This window comes from Prionailurus viverrinus, chromosome C1 (genome assembly GCF_022837055.1).
Source record: "Prionailurus viverrinus isolate Anna chromosome C1, UM_Priviv_1.0, whole genome shotgun sequence".
Taxonomy (NCBI): domain Eukaryota; kingdom Metazoa; phylum Chordata; class Mammalia; order Carnivora; family Felidae; genus Prionailurus; species Prionailurus viverrinus.
In genome coordinates this window covers 103,355,750-103,374,187 of record NC_062568.1, presented here as the reverse complement: position 1 = coordinate 103,374,187, position 18,438 = coordinate 103,355,750, and the positions used below count along the sequence as shown (strand labels likewise).

Here is an 18,438-nt window from a genome sequence, read left to right as displayed (position 1 = left end):
TTAGGCATAAAATGTAGATATGAAATGCAGAATTACAGCAGCTAGGTTAAATGCAAAGAAAAGAGCTAGAAGAAAATAGAAAATCAGATTTCCTTTTTAATGCTTGTCTTTGAGGAATTAGATTTTTTATTTTTCTAGATTTCCAAATATATTTCCAGGTAAATTTCCAAATATATTGTCTAACTTTTTAATTGGAAAAAAATGACAATAGTATGACAGTTATACCTAGAATCTTCATACAATAGTGGGGGTTGAGGGGGGCTAAAGACAAGCACACATCAATAAATGGTGTTAGAATAGTTGGATATCCATGGGCAAAAGAATCAAATTGAACCCCTGCCTTACATCAGCTACAAAAATTAATTCAAACTGGATCAAGCTATAAAAACTCTTAAGAGGAAACCATAGACATAAATCTTCATGAGATTCAGTTAGGCAATGATTTGTTAGACATAATACCAAACACAATCAACTAAAATAAAACAATAAGAAGAACTGTATGGTATGAAAATGAAAAACTTTTGTGCTTCACAAGGTATAATGGAGAAGATGAAAATGGGGGAAAATATTTACAAAGCATATATCTAATGTGAGAATTGTAATCAGAATATGCAAACAATTCCTGCAACTAAAAAAGAAAAAGAAAAATAGCTCAATCAAAAAACAAGCAAAAATTTAAATTAATGTATCACCAAAGAAGGTATACAGTCAATAAGAACATGAAAGATGTCCAGTGTTATCTGTCATCAGTGAAATGAAAGTCAAAACCACAATGGGACACCATTTCACACATTCACAGTAACATGTCTGTTATTAAAAAGGCAGATAACAAGTGTTGGTGAGGATGTGGAGAGATTGGAATCCTTGTACTTTGCTGGTGAGAATGTAAAATGGAGCAGCCACTTTGAAAATAGTTTGCCAGTTTCCTCAAGAAATTAAACATACATTTACCATATGACATAGTAATTCTACTTCTAGGTATATGCCCAAGAGAACAGAAAATATAAGTCCACACAAAAACATATATATGAATGTTAATAGCATTATTTATAATAGCCAAATAAATGGAAACATCCCAATGGCCACCAAGTGATGAACAGATATATGTGTGTGTGTGTGTGTGTGTGTGTGTGTGTGTGTGTGTTGGATCCATATAATGGCATAAAATACTCTTTGGAAACAAAAAAGGAACAAAATACTAAAAAATGCTACAGCATGGATGAATCTTAGAAAAATGGTGAAAGAATCTAGACACAAAAAGGCTAGTGGTTCCATTTATATAAAATGTCCAGATAGATAAGTAAATCAGTTGTTTTTTAGGGACAGTGGGGAAAGGTGAATGAGAGGTAGCTACTAATGGCTATAATATTTATTTTTAGGGTGATAAAAATATTCTGAAATTAAATAATGGTGATGGCTATGCAACTTTGTGAATATGCTAAAAATCACTTCATTATACAATTTAAAACGGTGGATTTTAGGGTATTAAAATTACATCTCAATTAAAAAAAAGAGAGAGAGGGGCGCCTGGGTGGCTCAGTCGGCTAAGTGTTGACTTCGGCTCAGGTCATGATCTTGCGGTTTGTGAGTTAGAGCCCCACGTTGGGCTCTGTGCAGACAGCTCAGAGCCTGGAGCCTGCTTCAGATTCTATGTCTCCCTCTCTCTGCCCCTTCCTCAGCTAACACTCTGTCTCTCTCTCTCTCTCTCTCTCAAAAATAAATAAACATTAAAAAAAAGACACACACACACAAAGCAGAAAATAATATTTGAATCCTAATACTATATTCCTATACAGAATGAAATTAGGGTTTTTAAAGAGAAAAAAGAAACCAAAAAGTGCTGGATGGATCTTCAGCTCTGACATTTATTAGCAAGTCATTAAAACTCCATGAACTTCAATGTTCCCAATATGTTAAATGTGGATGTTAATATCCTCCCCACTAGGCTGGTCATAAGGAATGCATGTTGCAGTCAATAACTACTAACTAATCTCAAGATTATTGTTACTTTGTACTATCATCAGAAACAGGAAGTGGATCAATGGATTATGGTTCTGGCCCAGGCATTGGTAACTCCACCCCACATATTTCCAGTATCTGCACCCCCTAAGTTACACATGCCCTACTAGTTAATAGCATAGAAAAGCACCCTTGTTCAGGATCATCACATAGCTAATGGCTCCCATGGTACACTTCCTTAGGCAATTGGTGTGGCTAGAAGACTAGGTTAAAAGGTTTCTTCTACATACTATGCAGGTACTGAATATAAAGGGAATCATTTCCTTAGATTTATGAGAAAGGGGTGAAAGTCTGGGGCTGTGAAATATGAAGCAAGCTGAAAAGGCTAAGCACATATTTGTCTATTTTGCTTATAGATCAAAGTAAAAAATGGGGAGAGAACACAGGCTATTTCAATATATGCAGCAAAAAGATATGGGGGTAGGGACAGAAGATACTTAATCAGCGTTGTTTCAGGGGAAAGAAAAAGCCAATGAAAAATTAGGCTAAATTTAGAACAATATGATCTATGAGATGTCTGACCAATGTCTCTGGAGAAATATAGAACAACACTGTTCTTTTTTTTTTTTTCTTTCAAAGCATACAACTTGGATATAGATCCTGTAAAACAATGCTAGTATACCTTTGTAACTAGGCCTGGTGGTGTTTATTCTGTATTTGCTTCTTCTGGGACTAGACTAAGGGTGGCATTTAAGGTTTTTTTTTTAGGGGAAGTTAATCAGAGACCTCACTCAGGGTAAAAATCCAGTGGTGTCTTTGTGTCTCTTAGCACATTAAATACCTACTGGGATGGGACCACTTTATGTCAAGCTCATGAAGGAAGGGCCCAACACACTGTTGGCCCTAAAGTTTGTACCATTATTTTTTCCCCCAACAAATACAATGGTTCTCAACAATAATAAGCAAGTAATTCAATCTGACTGGGGAGAGGGCCAGTGTGAACGATGAAGAGCTTAAATTACAGAGTCCTTCAAAGGGAACACTGAGTGCTCCTCTCTTCTCCATTGTTTTTAAGTTCCAACAGGAAATTGGACTAAATAAAGCACTGTTTGGTAGAGGTGTTTGTGAAATGAGTTTTAATGAATTGACAAGAATTGTGTATAATTGCCATCATTGTTTATATGTAAATGGTGTTTCAAAGTAATTGAAACATTTTAATAGCTTAAATGCTGCTCTTGAAATATTGTGTACATTATTTGTTCAACAAACTTTTTTCTTTCTATCAATAAAATAAACTTTACAATCTTGCGAATATTGGTAGGAGACCTAATCTTTTGCCTTTGTGTTTGAAAAAATACTAAGTGTTTATACTGAATAATCCCATTTTATAGTTTGTAGAGTTATCTTGAATTTTTCTAGAGAATTTACACCATGATCATCACTCCTCGTTCAAGATATACATCCATCACGGTTAGTTTTGCCAATGCAATGAAATAATAAGATTAGGAGGGGATATAGAAAGACATCAGGGCAGGGATTTTGATCTCTGTGTTTCATTCCCAGACCCTTGATGAACTAAATGTGAGTTTCCAGGCAAGGCTTTTAAAGCTTCAGACCGTACTCACATCATCTGCATAATAGGGAGATTTTACTAGATGTATGCTATTGATTTTACTAGATGTATGCTAGATGTCTACTCACTTACCTATAAGCTCTCTATTTGTAAAAAAATGCTTTACAATGACTTTAAGCCTCCTTGAGACACTTCCAGGGGCAGATTCTATAATTCTGTGATTACACGTGTGGGCTAAGGAACTGGAACTGGGAAGATCAGTGCACCCCTGGCAATCTGGCTGATACAACAGAAATGAGAGTCCACTTCTCCCAGGCCTCAGCTGGCCCCTGGGCCAAGGAGACATGTTACACTGTTACTATCTATCCAGTTCAACTGTACTGCCAATGTCAACACACAGTGAGATGGGTATATGTAATTGTGTTGAGGAGTTACACAGAGTCTTTAAACAGAGTGAAACTGAAAAAGATAAATGATCGCTTGGAAACTGACTGAGGGCATGAATTGACCATGGCTTGGAGGCACTAGAATACAACATGGGAAAAACAGAGGTGCCTATTGTACCTTTTTTGCAAAAGGGCCCTTCATATGGTGAATTGGTGCAATCGCACAAGTACCCACTGTACTTCTCCACGCACTTGCCCCCGTTGTGGCAGATGCTACCGTAAGTGCTACAATGGCCCGGGCATCCCGGCCGGACTCCAGACGTGACCTTGGCCCTCTCCTCCAGGTCCAACTTCTGCCCATTCAAGTGTAATGAGCGTATGCATCCTAGGAAGCCTTTCTGTCTTGATGATGTTCCCCCTAAGCAGTGAAAAATAAAAGAAAAAAAAAGTAAGGTATCATACCATTCAATGTTTTAGGTTTAATAGCGAGATACTCATAACAGTTATGTGTCGTTCTGTTGTCCTGCTGTGTTGAACTTTTCAATTATAGCTTCAGGTGAGAATTAGGAATTCAAACAGCATGTGCAAAATGCATTGCATGTCTCTCCAGGCCGGGAAGAAGCTCACCCCAACTCAAAAAAAAAAAAAAAAGAGAGAGAAGAAAGAAAGAAAAAATAATATGCTTCACATGGAATCCTGTACCTTACATGTTTCAGACAGAAACTTTCGATCACCATGTTCCTTGCAAATGAAATAAAATGTGTTCTGATGTAGTCTCCAGCAGACTTTTGTCTGAAGTAGAATGCACAAGGGAGATTGTCCCTTCGGACAAAGTGAGAAGCAAGCTGTTAGGCACATGAAGTTAGAACATGGGAACAAGTCTTGCATGGCTCCTGTAGTGCGATGCGAGCCCTGGAAGGAGGGCGGGCTTTGGGACACAGACATGGAGTCATACTCCAGGTCACTAGCTGATTAGCCACATTGACCACTGGATGACCTCATCTTAGCTACTTGATCTGTAAAATAATAATAAGTCTGTTTAGTGTATTTTCGTAAAGCTTAGTTAAGATCGTGGAATGCAGTATGTGCTCAATCATTACTCTTTTCTATGCCTTCTCCTGAGCCCTTACAATGACTGGAACTGTCATTTATATGTATGTGTATATATAAAGAGAGACAGAGAGCACTATCCTAGCACTTACCTCCAAATTATTATTTGGAAGAGAAATTTCTCCTTCTGGAATGCAGAACCGGATTATAGCCCAACTTTTCTGCTGTGGGTACATCCTGAAGTTATCAGAGAGATTCACAATGCTCTTTGCAAATTATTTAAGAATGGAGTGACATTCCAAGTGACAGAGGATTTTGTTACCGTTGGGAACCCAGGACTCTACTATCCCAAACCTCAGATATCAGAAAAATGTGAACAGAGAGACAATAAGCCAAGAAATTAAACTAAATCTCATCAGGAGATATTTATTTTTAATTTTTTAATGTTTATTTGTTTTTGAGAGAGAGAAAGAGCATGAGCAGGGGGAGGGGAATGGGCAGAGACAGAGGTAGAGGGGGGTGGGAGACACAGAAACTGAAGCAGGCTCTGGGCTCTGAGTGGTCAGCACAGAGCCTGATGCAGGGCTTGAACTCATGAACTGGGAGATCATCACCTGAGTGGAAGTCAAACGCTCAACTGACTGAGCCACGCAGGCACCCCCACGCCCCCCAATCAGGATATATTTCTTTATTTGGTGCTTGGAATCATGGGAGATCCCAGAGAAGACACGGGCCCAGACTGCCTTTAAAAACAAAAGTTCTAGTACAAATTCAACACTGTGGCCTCAAGTCCACACACATGAATAAAGGGAGGATACACTTAGGTCTTCAAGGTCTACAAAGTGTACTAACAGAGAGAAAAAAAAATAATAGGAGCAGGACCAACTTATCATTTATTTTCTGTATCCATCAACTCTCCTTTCTGAGCCCCATTCATTTCTAGTCCTACAATCCTATTAAATCTTGGTCTAGCAAATGCCCACATAAAAATATATTCCCACCAGGGTGGATACAGATGAGAATTCCAAATGTGTCATCTCAGAAGAAGAATATAGATGCTAAAGCAAGAAACAAAGCGGTAAGTTGAAGAAATAAGTCAGGTAACCTAAAAATTCCTGGCATCCGTCAGCCTGGCAGGCTGGACAAGGAAATAATTGGAAATGGGGATGATGGGAAGGTACCGTGGGGTTAAGGGGGTTTTGTGCCTTCCCTGAATCACACCAGGCCTATAGACACATCAATATGTGTACAGCAGTCACTGGCTGCATCCACAGACAGACATAACGTTGCTAAAGGATTAATCGAGTCTTTTATTCTGAAATAATGGTGAAACTCTACTGTATTTTCAGTTCTGATAAGCGATACCCAAAGAGGGCCAGGAGGTCAAACCCAAATTGCATTCTCCTGCCTGTCTCAATTTGAGGGAGTAAATCTCCTTTCAACCGCAAGATAAATCAATTATAAATACAAGCAGATCATAAAGGAAGGCTCATTATTTCTTTCCCAGAGATTGTACAGAATAAAGAGGGGAGGATTGATGTAGTCAACCATTTTGCCTCCCTCCTCCCACCCCTTATTTTGTAGTTACTCTCTGCAGTAGATTTGAATAACTCTTCATACATCTTGTTAGGGGCATTTTGCTTCTAGCAGAGGTGGAAATGCAAGACCTATTGCATATTTTCTCGTGTGTGACTTAGTCAACAAGTTTATAAATGGAGACAAGAGTGGCTGGGGTGGTTTCTCTGGCAGAAATGTGCTCCTTGAGGGTTGAGACATATGGAACATAGAGAGAATGACCTAAAACAAGAGGAGCATTTCATTCCCAGATGCTGACAAAACAAATGACACAATGAACTATGAACTAAGTTACACAATGAACTAACTTTCAGGGTTCACCTGACTGCTTTTCATTCTTTACGAACGGTAAAAAACTAGAGGTTGGGCTTCTCTTTTGTCTTCCTGGAGAGGTAATAGGTATACTGAGAATAGAATAATTCCAGAAAGATGCCCCTCACCCACACACTCACACCCAGTCAGGTTGCTAGATCTCTCCATTTTCTGATGTTGCCTACTACCTGTAGAGTATTGGTGTAGATGTGAACCTTCTGTGAAACTTGAATAGGATACAGAAATGTAGCCACAATCTTCCCACCCCCTCCTTCCACACAGTCCTCCCCCTGCCCCCTCCCAACCTAGCCCTTCGGATTTGCTCTACCAGCTATCTCTGGCTCCATCTACTTTTTTTTTTTTTTTAATTTTAGTGTAGTTAACATAAAGTGCCATCTGCTTCTTTATACACCTAGAGCCATAGTCCTAGTACAATGCTCCTCACTCCAACTTGACTCCCTTTGACAACCTTCCAACTGATCTTTGTACCCTCAGTCCCGATTCTTCCCATCCATTCATTACTTTGGACTCGGCTATTTCTATTTAATGCTCTTCAGAGACTACTGATTGTCCTCAGGATCAAGTTCAAATTCCTTGGCACAGATGGTACAGTATGAAAGATCTAGCCTTCATTTACCTCTCTAGCTCTCCCCCTCCCCCTGGTCCATATTCCCTTCTCTGACTTCAGTGCACTGGGCCTTCTGAACTACTAGAGGCTCCCCAATGCCCTATGGTCTTGACTTTGGATCTCTTCATGTACTTGCCATAATGTGGTATGTTATCGTCTCCATGCATTCCACAATCCCATTACTCCACCCTTGTCTTTATACACACACACCTGCATTCATATACACACATCCCTTCCTCACATAGTTTCTGCAACCCAGTATTTAGTTATTTTATTTAGTTGTCACTTTTTAAAAAATGAGAAAAATTTTTTAAATTCGAATAAATCTTTGAAAAATCAGAAGAAATGTTAACAATGAACCTGCTTTCCTGCATGGCAAATATCAGCTGTAGCCACGCTGTGGTCAGTTCCTTTAAGACAGGGACTCCCATCCCCACTTGGCCACATTCTCCTCCGGGACCACTTCATTCATTCATATGGCCTTCCCTGCCCTTGCAGGTATTTGATTTTTAAGCTGCTGCTCTAAGCTCTAAGATACTTTTCTCTTTACTCACCTGAATCTTGTCTACAGTTCATTAAAAGGTTGGAACAACAAGAAAAAACAACAACAAAACTGTAGCGTCATACTTAAAGCACTTGAAAGTCATGATTTCGAGGTTTGTAGTTAATCTGCAAGCTGACCAAGAATCAGAACAATGCTTCTAATTTAAAATAAAAATTACATTTCAAACATACTTGTCTGCTAGAAACTTTAAAAATAACTCATTGAGAGGTGCCTGGGTAGCTCAGTTGGTTAAGCATCCAACTTCAGCTCAGGTCATAATCCCTAACCCTGCGTTGGGCTCTGTGCTGACATCTCAGAGCTTGGAGCCTGCTTCAGATTTTGTGTCTTCCTCTCTCTCTGCCCCTCCCCCACTCATGCTCTGTTTCTCCCTATCTCAAAAATAAATAAACATAAATTAAAAAAATTAAAACAATAAGATAAAATTAACTTATTGAATACCCCAAGGAAAAGAAGGCATTCTTCAAATTATTCACATTGTATAGCTGAGGAAACAGTGTCAGAGAGATTGTTTTGGCCAGAGTCAAGAATCAAACAGATTTTCTTTTTTTTTTATTAAAAAAATTTTTTTAACATTCATTTATTTTGAGAGAGAGAGACAGAGCACAAGCACTGGAGGGGCAGAGAGAGAGAGGAAGACACAGAATCCAAAGCAGGCTCCAGGCTCTGAGCTGTCAGCACAGAGCCCGACCCGGGGCTTGAACTCATGAGCTGTGAGATCATGACCTGAGCTGAAGTCGGACACTCAACCGACTGAGCCACCCAGGGGCCCCTCAAACAGATTTTCTGTGGCAGAGCCAGGTGTCAGACTGGGGTCTCTTGACCTTCAAAGCCTGCATACCTTGAAAGCTCTAAAATCCTAAAATGAATGAAATGATTAGACAACTTGAGTCATTCCTATAACCAAGGGATCCTTCTACCTTCTTACCTTTATCTCTACCATGTTTTTCCCCCCCATCAAGTAATATACACATAGGCATTTATTCTCTTGACCTCCACCTCACCCTTCTGGATTACTATCACTATTGGTTAGCTTGTTGGCCTAGCGAGAAGCAATTCTGCCTGAGACTCTTCAGCTGGCCCTTGGTATCAAGCATGTTCATTGTGATGATATTTCCTTGAACTACATACAAAGGTCACTATCATCATTCCAAGCCTGTCTTAGAAAACCTCCATGTGTCAGCTCCATACATCCTCATCGCTTCCAGAGGAACATCTCAATTTTGTTCTGGTCTTTGGCACCAAGTGCAAAAGCCTCTGTTTCTCTCGTGGGTGCCTGTTCTCTTTCCTCCTCATGCTCAAGCAAAACTCCTTCGTTGAGGACTCCTCTTCAGGCAAAACACTGAATGTGCCAGGTTGGGCTCTGGATTCACAAAGATAATAACTCTTTCTGTTTTTCTACCTTTCTTCCTTTCTTTCTTACTTTTTTGACGTTGAACTTGGAGTAGCTGTTTTTTATATGAATCACAATAGCTATATTAAGTACAGGTACATGTACCACCTAGATTCCAAATTCTAAAATGACAGAGGATTTAGCATATACCTAATGGATAAAAGCAAATACACTATCATTTGTCTTCTGCTTTTATCCTGCCCGTCCAACTGACAGTCTTGGTACCAGAAGGAAATCCTAGGAGAAACTTTCATTCCAAAATATGATTTTCTTAAAAACAAGGCATGTGTCTGGTTGAGTTTGGCCAGATATAGTGATTTCTTGCTCAAAAATCAATCAAGACACTCTATGTAACAATACAGGTGGCACTAACTCGATGTTTAAAAGGTCAAATAACGATGCAATAGTCAAGTTGAACTAAAAGCTTACTTCTTATACAGCACCTTCTATGCACTGTGCTTCACAGACATATTCTGATTTAATCCTCACTACAAACTGGGACCTCAAATAAAATACAAATCCTCCTCAAAAAATTGGGAAACGGATTGTTAACTTAGAATCGCATAACAACAGATTGAAAGTATTTCCTATTTGTTTGGTGGAAATGAATGTTGTGAAAAACTTATCAAGAATAATTCAGCAATGTGTATCAAGAGCCATGAAAACATTATTATCATTGGCATTATTCTACCTTTTTAAACGAATATCCTAACATGGAGCTAGTGGTGATGATTACACCCCAAAATAATTAATTTAGCTTCATACATAGTCATTACAAATAATGTATTATGTGCACAAATAGTATAATTATCTACCTACAAAATCCCCTCAAAACAATAATGACAAATTATTACAATTAAAAGTATAAGAATGTGGATGGATATAAACATCAACCTGCGAAATCAATCATGGTTATATATAGCAACGATAACCAACTGGAAGACGGAATAGCTAGGAAAAAATCCTATTTAACAACAAAAGCAGCAAAACACCTTGAAATTAACAAGATGTGTATATATAAAGGAAATGATACAATTTTACATTCACTCCTAAGGATACCTGAAGAAACAAAACATGCTTCAGTATGAGTCAGTAATGTATAGCTAGTTCCTTTAACACAATACAATCTAATCAATAGCCCCCAAAATTATTTTCATAGAACATGAAAAGCTAAATCTAAAATCCCACAAGAAGAGATACAGGATTAAAAACAGGAGTGAAGTAGGTGTGTGTGTGTGTGTGTGTGTGTGTGTGTGTGTGTGTACGCACGCACGTGTAAGGGGAAACCTCTCCTATTCAGTATCAAAATATGCCCTGTAAGTGTGTGCCCTGTAAGTGGTGCAGTACTTAGGGGAAAAAAATCTATGTAAATAAAACAGAAACCAGAAATTTATGGGTTTTGTTTTTGGTTTTGTTTTTGTGTTCGGTTTTAGTAAGCTCTATAGCCAACGTGGGGCTGGAACTCTTGACCCTGAAATCAAGAGTTGAATGCTTTCATGACTGAACCAGCCAGGCACCCCAAGAAACCAGAAACTTCTAAGAATTCCAGAAACAGACTCTTTATATAGAAAGATGGCTTTTACATTATAACATACATTAGAGTTCTAAGTAACTAGGAAAAAGAGGAACCATGAAATAAATGGAGATGGGAAATTATTTTGGAAAATAAATAAAATTACAATCCTACCTCAAAACCTTAAACAAATTCCAGATACATTAAGGATATAAAATAAACATGGCAACAAAACAAGCAAAAACTGAAAATATTAGGTAAAACACTAGACAGCAGTTTAATATGCTATTTATATTGACATGCTATGGTCTCCGAGGCATATTTGAAGTCAAAAAGCAAACGAAAACAAACAAACAAAAAACAGTGAGAAAGCTGTGGCATAATACCTATAAATATATCGTTTATGTAAATATAGCCACAAATAATAATATTGTACAGTGCTTCCTCAGGGTACTTAAATGTATGTAAGAACCTTGAACACTGTCTAGAAAGTCTCATATTGGGCTAATATCGGTTGCCTCTAATAAGAGTATTTGGAGGTATTATTGACTAATTCTCAGTGAACATGTATTTGCATATTGATCGTACACTTTAAAATAAATCTTTTCATTTATTATGTACATTATGTATAATGCTGTTGCTCTCCTTTTTCTAAAAGTCATTTTGGAAGTAATCTTCTATCAAGTTTCAAATATAACTCCTTGCTACAGAATTGTGTATATCTCTGAAAGCCATTTATTAATCCACGTGGTATTTGGGCATTAAGGAAAACCTGTCTCAGCATCAGCTTGTTTTTGTCTGGAGTGTGGGTCAGGGTGTGTCAGAGGTATTTATCTTGCTACTTGGGTTTTCTCTAAAGTAAAGAGGCTTGCTTTTTTGTTGTTTTTTCTTCAAGACTACCGGCTAAAAAACAAATATTTGCTTTCTTTTTAACAGAATGGTGGCAGGGCCCAACATTTTGCCCAGGCAGAGCGCTAAATATGCATTCTGTGGAAATCCTCTTTTGGTTATTTACATCCAGGAGGAGGGGGAAAGACAAGCAAGCACTTGAATGGTGCTTCTGTTTCTGTTGCTAATGTGGAGCCATAGGGAACAAATCCCACTGCAGTTCAAGGTGGCTGATTAGGGTTTTGCATATCATCTGGAGGAACCCCTGAAGGAATATCAAGATGATGAAGCAGCAAAATTCCTATAATCCTAACGACGGGTCTAGAGTAGCCACGGGAGCCATTTTGACGAACAGGAACATGTCCCATCTTGCCAAGATGAGTGCCAAACCATGCCTCACCATACTCCCTTCTGCCAGTTTTTGAAGATGAAAAATCACTATCAAAAATAGCTTTAAAGAAAAGATACAAAGGTTCCCGTGAAAGAGGAGCCTTCCTGCAAGGGCAATGGAATGAAAAATACCGTATGAGCTCCTGGTCTTTTCTAGAATCAGCTGGAGCATCTACATTCTTCCCAGCTGGCTGCCCGGCGACATCCTTGTCCTATTAGCACCAATGTCTGGATTTTCTGTATGCTAGGGCCCCTGGCAGTCACTGGCTAGTTTTCTCCAGCATGGCCTTACTGAGAACAAATACGGTCCCAGGAGCTAAAGCACACACCCATTTAAAGAAATCAGCAGATAAAGAAAAAGCTCTATAATTATGAGCTTTCAGAATTTTCCCCAATCTTTCACCTGACCCAGAGCAATTTTATGAGTGATACCAGGAGATCCTAAAATATTTAAAAAAAAAAAAAAGGCCTGAAATTCAGTAAATAGGAGAGTAGCAATGGCAGGTCAGGGCCAACCAGTTCTCAAGTCTAATCTATTAACGCTGTCATGACATTTTGATGCATTTGTGCAGTAATCACTCTGGGTCTTTTTCTTATCCCAAGCTTTCTTTGGGGAAGTGATGGCTGCAGTGTGACTAGGGATGTACCATCAAACGTGTGTGTTCTTTTGCCAGAAAAAAAAAAATTAGCTGTAACTTGGAAATTAAGCAAAAAACATGGATGATGTTTTATCTAGTTTTTCTTTCCAGTAGAACAGATAACTCCAAAGATGGCCTGATTTGAGCAACACTTGTATATTTAACACCAAAACCTTATCCTAACTTTTTTTGTTGTTGTTAAATTGCCTATACATATCCTAGATTTTCAGATGCTCTCTGAACCGGCCATCACATCTTACTGGCTTCCTCGCTAACAAATGCATTAAATAAAGTCTCTGACACAAGTTTATTTTCTATTTGCCCATGACTCATGATTTTATATATTTGAAGACTATTTGTATATATTTAATGATTATTTATTTTGATACAGAGCAAGAGAAACAGAGAGAGAGAACGTGAATGGGAGAGGGGCAGAAGGAGAAAGAGAGAAACCCAAGGTTCCTGAGATCATGACCTGAGCTGAAATCAAAGGTCAGATGCTTAACTGATGGAGTCACTCTGGCGCCCCTTGAAGATTATATTTTAACACATATTACAAGCATCAGTTAAAATGTTGTTCTTATTATGAGAACTTAAAAACTGTGATGGACAAGTCTTCATCCCCCAATGTATAATAAGTAGAATAATAATAATAATAATAATAATATAAATATAGGGAGCTTTTAGTCTTTGTAAACATGAGGCAAGCTGGATGTATATCATCCACATTTCCCTCTTGGAATGCAGGTATCCAGAGAGGCTAAATGGCCTTCAGGAATAAAAGGAAGTAAACAAGGTAGCTTTGCTGAAAAGAAGGTAGCAAAGAAAAAGAGGGTGAATAGACCCAGAGGCAAAAAGTGATGGAACCAGACCAAAACCATTATGCAGCTTGCTCTGGAGGAAAGGAAAAGCTATGGTTGTTAGGGACCCCAGAATATTGGCGGTATTGTAAAAAGAAATGGAAACTCAACATAAATATAATCCATCCATTGGCCTGCACTATAACTTCTAGAAAGGGGCTCCTCTAGGGCAAGAGCTTTTTCTTACTCAGGATTGTGTAGGTGAGCACCCAGTGAGTAGACAGCCAAATCTGGCTTTCAGGGCAACAACTTTACCCTTCCAGTAGTGTCAACTCCCAGCTGTTTGATAACTTAATTTCCCCAGGGAGGGATATGAAGATGAAAGGCAGGGAAGGGAGGGTCTCTGAGGACAAAGGTTTTGGGGGATGGCAAGTGGAATGGGAAGCAGAATGGCACTGGACCCCATTGCTTTAAGATACTTTAAGATGCTTCAGGGCTCAAAGAAGGGCTCGGGTGCAATGCAGATGGCAGCGGGGAATGCGCTGTCCTGAGGCTCCCCTAGGAAGAGGCCACTCACGGGCACCCAAATAAACAACAGGGCAGGAAAGCACTGCCTGCTTTGAGGTTTTGGACATTTGGGCTCCAGTCGTACTCCTGGAAACCTGAATAAGCAAGTGACTGGCCAAGCTGAGAGAGGTGCTCCCTGCACACCGAATTGTGCACACATCCCAGGCTGCCTTCTAAGCACCCGATTCCTTTAGAGACTGTACGAAGTCTCCTACTAACCTCATTCCCCAGTGTAAGGAGGAGAGAGGCAGGGAGTCAGCACACACATGTAAGAGGGATAGAGTCTGGAAGCTGCCTCCAGATCAGACTTGAGAGCCACACCCCCTTAGCTCTGCTCACCACCACCCCCCCACCCCCCGCCCTTGGATATCAACCCTACACTGCACCCTACGGGAACCTGGCTTAATGGTTCCCTAATGGGAACCTCTGCTCCCCATTCAAAGCCTGTACTTTTATTAAAATTTTTATTTATTTATTTATTTATTTATTTATTTATATGCTTATTTATTCTTGAGAGAGAGAGAGAGAGAGAGAGAGAGACAGAGACAGAGTATGAGTGGGAGAGGGGCCAGAAAGAGAGAGAGGGGGGAATACACAGAATCTGAAGCAGGATCCAGGCTCTGAGCTGTCAGCCCACAGCCCAACATGGGGCTCGAACTCACAAACAGCAAGATCATGACCTGAGCCAAAGTCGGACGCCCATCCAACTGAGGGACCCAGGTGCCCCTAAAGCCCGTACTTCTTAAATAGCAAATGAATCTTATTTATTTTCATGCTCCTGTTGTCCAGCCCAGGGCTGAGAGCAGAATGTACATTCAGATAAAAAAATAATAATAATAATGAATTGTGACCAAAAGAAAAAGAAATAGTGAGAGAAAAGAGTAAGGACACAGTGGCAGATGGAATGGGGCATCAGACATCTTGCAGTGAGCATTTTCTCCCCAACCCAGCAAAAATGGTGCATAACCTGCTATAAAGAATGTCTTGGTCCTCAGGCGCCTGGGTGGCTCAGTTGGTTAAGGGTCCGACTTTGGCTCAGGTCATGATCTCATAGCTCATGGGTTCAAGCCCCGTGTAGGGCTCTGTGCTGACAGCCCGCTTATCTGCCTCTCACTCTACCTCTCCCCAGCTCATATTCTGTCTCTCTCTCTATCAAAAATAAATAAACATTAAAAAAAAGAAAAAGAAGAAGAATGTATTGGTCCTTCAGGTGTTTTGGACAAGGAAGGAAGAGAGGATAAGTCTGATACGTGACAGAACAAAAAATAAACTTGCCTTAAAATATTACTTCAATTAAAACAAAAACTGAAAATTACTTCGATTGAAAACAAAACAAAATAAAACAAAACTAGTTTGGCTTTTTGCTGCTGCCTCACTGGCAACAGGGGCTCAGAGAAGGACAGTCTCTGAAGGTCATGCCGGCTCAGATGTCTCCACAAATGGGTGTCGGATGTGGTCGGCTTTCAGTTTATTTCATGAAACTTCCAGTATCATTGAATCACAAATGGAGGGACTTGTCTGGGCACATTCTCTGATCTGATAAATGAGCCCATCTTTGCCCACCAGAGCACAGGGAAAACAATAGCAACCGCCATGTGAATCCAGTGAAAGCCCCTCAGAGCAAGCTTGTGTATACCATGTAACAATTTGAAAGCGGGGTTTTGAAAATTCCTTTACCTTTGAAAGCTGGTTGCTAAGACAACGGCCGTTGTAACTTTCCCTTTAACAAAGGCCCTACCCCAGCTTTTGGGGCATTCACATATCAGATACACTACCATGTGGGGACACTTTTGCTGATTTGCGCAAAGGAAGGATAAAACCCAGTGTGGGGGCAAGATCCCTCCCCTGGGAGCTTTTACACTAATTGAATGTGTCCTTTAAATGTCAAACCTCATAAATTTCCAGGCCAAGCAGTGCCTCATTATCCCACTGGGGTGGGGCCACAAATAATTTCCCATTTAAAATGATTTTGCTTGCAACTCCCAATTAATAAACCTTGATAGAGAATTCCAAGTAGGAGAAAAATTAAATCTTTTCAATTGATTTGTGGAGTATTGATTATAAAGCCCGGTGGCAGATGGAATAACTGAGGCTCTGTAAAGGTAACTGAATAAAAATAAAGCTAGTAGCTGGGGTGCCTGGGTGGCTCAGTTGGTTAAGCATCTGACTTCGGCTCAGGTCATGATCTCACAGTTTGGGAGTTTGAGCCCCGCGTGGGGCTCTGTGCTGACAGCCTGGAGCCTGCTTTCAGTTCTGTGTCTCCTGCTCTCTCTGCCCCTCCCCTGCTTATGCTTTGTCTCTCTCTTTCAGAAATAAATAAACATTTAAAAAAATTTAAAAAAAAGGTATGAATGAAAACAATGCAAACTTGACTCCAAGGATTCCATCAGCTTTAAAGAGTGTTTCAGAAAAGAAAGGGGGAGAAGGCATTATATTATGGTTGATTTGGGGGAGACATGAGGAATACATTTTGCTTAAGAAGATTACTATGATTAAAAAAAAGGGGTGTGTGTGTGTGTGTGTGTGTGTGTGTGTGGTTGTGTGTCTTGTGCAAGAAATCTCTATGATTCTGGCTCAGGTTGTGCTTTCCAGCAAGCAGGCTATGGATGGATGTAAAGGGGAGAGTGGTATATTAAAGATGCCCTTGGGAACCACACCTGTGGATGGGAGGGGAGGGAAGCAGGGGTGGGCAGAGACGGCGAGAGTGGCAGTGCAGGCCTGACATTAGACTACAGCAGCCCACAGAGAACACTAGAGCTAGAAAAGCCCATCAGAGATGTGCCCCCTTGGTCAAAATGGCCAAACTTTTATACCCTGGACTCAAATGGTCGTTGCATGTGGGCCTCCTTGCCAAGGATGTGGCTTTGCCCCGGTGTTTCTCTGCAACCGAGGCAGTGCCTAAAGGGGCAGACACTAGAAAAATGTGTGCCAACAGCATTCCTGTGACAGGCAACAAGTAATCCTTGAAAGGGGACTTAGCAGCACAGTCCTGGGTCTACCACAAGTTCCTAAGCCTCTCTCTGCACCATAAACAGGTCCTGAGATGACCCTCACCGTGTAGCCTGACACATGGCTGATGGAGGAGAAAACTGAATCCAAATGTGGCCCTTCTCATCTCTTCTGCAAGACCACCTTCCCCTATACAAGTGGTTTTGAAGCCAAATCCCTTCCTCCCCGGATCAGAAGGAACTTGGTAACAACATGAGAACTGAGTGTAACACTTTGGTGAGGATTGTGGTTACATTTCTTCCCCTCTATCACTCTGTTCAGGGCTTCTCACCTCCTTCCCTGAATCCTCAGCTTTGTCACCAAAGCCTTGGAGAAACCAAAACAGGATCACTAGGTGGTAGGTGGGGTCCCAGTATCCACATGCCTTGTTGGGTCTGCTTTGTTCCAACCTGGACTTTCTCTGAATGCTAACTCAATGGCATCTTGGCTTAGGGAAAGGAACAAACAACTTCTCACCTCCCTCTGTCCCTCAGACTGGGCCCTTGAATGTCCGGGAGTACTGACTTTATTTTCCAGAAAGATCTGGATTTACTTTCTTTTTATGATTATCACCCCAGCGCTACAGAAATGACACTGCCCTAATTTTTTCTTTAGTCATAAACTTTGATGATGGCATTGCTAGAGGAATGCTTCTAGCATTGGGTTTTTGTGTAGTCTTAACCTCCGGGCTTCTCTCCCTGGGTTGCATGAGAAAACGATGCCGCTTGCCACACTGTACCCTCCTTTAAAAAAGACAATAAGAAGGCATCTGGGTGGCTCAGTCAGTTGAGCGTCCGACTTCAGCTCAGGTCATGATCTCACAGTGTGTGAGTTTGAGCACCACATCAGGCTCTGTGCTAACCGCTTGCTCAGAGCCTGGAACCTGCTTCAGATTCTGTGTCTCCTTCTCTCTCTGCCCCTCCCCTGCTCACGCTTTGTCTCACTCTGTTTCTCAAAAATAAATCAATGTAAAAAAAATTAAAAAAAAAATAAAATAAAAAAGACAATAAGACTTGTGATAACATTTTACCAAAGACAATCCATCAATCAATCAATCAACCAAACCAAATAAGAAAACACTTTACTTCAACTGGCCATTGTCAACCCAATGGTCTGTACCAGCATATGATGAAATCCGTTTCAGTTAAAACAGAAGAGGTTGTAGGTAAACATTTCAAGTAAGTGTCTGGACCCTTGGGGGAGGGTAAAAAACACT

General features: G+C 40.2%; 1 protein-coding gene across 1 annotated transcript in view; it reads right to left on the bottom strand.

Annotated features, from left to right (window-relative positions):
• CNTNAP5 (contactin associated protein family member 5) overlaps positions 1 to 18,438 on the bottom strand; it is a 796,934-nt gene that overhangs the window by 98,593 nt on the left and 679,903 nt on the right. The window contains exon 18 of the mRNA XM_047871013.1: positions 4,097 to 4,336. Coding sequence (XP_047726969.1) covers positions 4,097 to 4,336 — 240 coding nt within the window. The remainder of the gene's footprint in view (positions 1 to 4,096; positions 4,337 to 18,438) is intronic.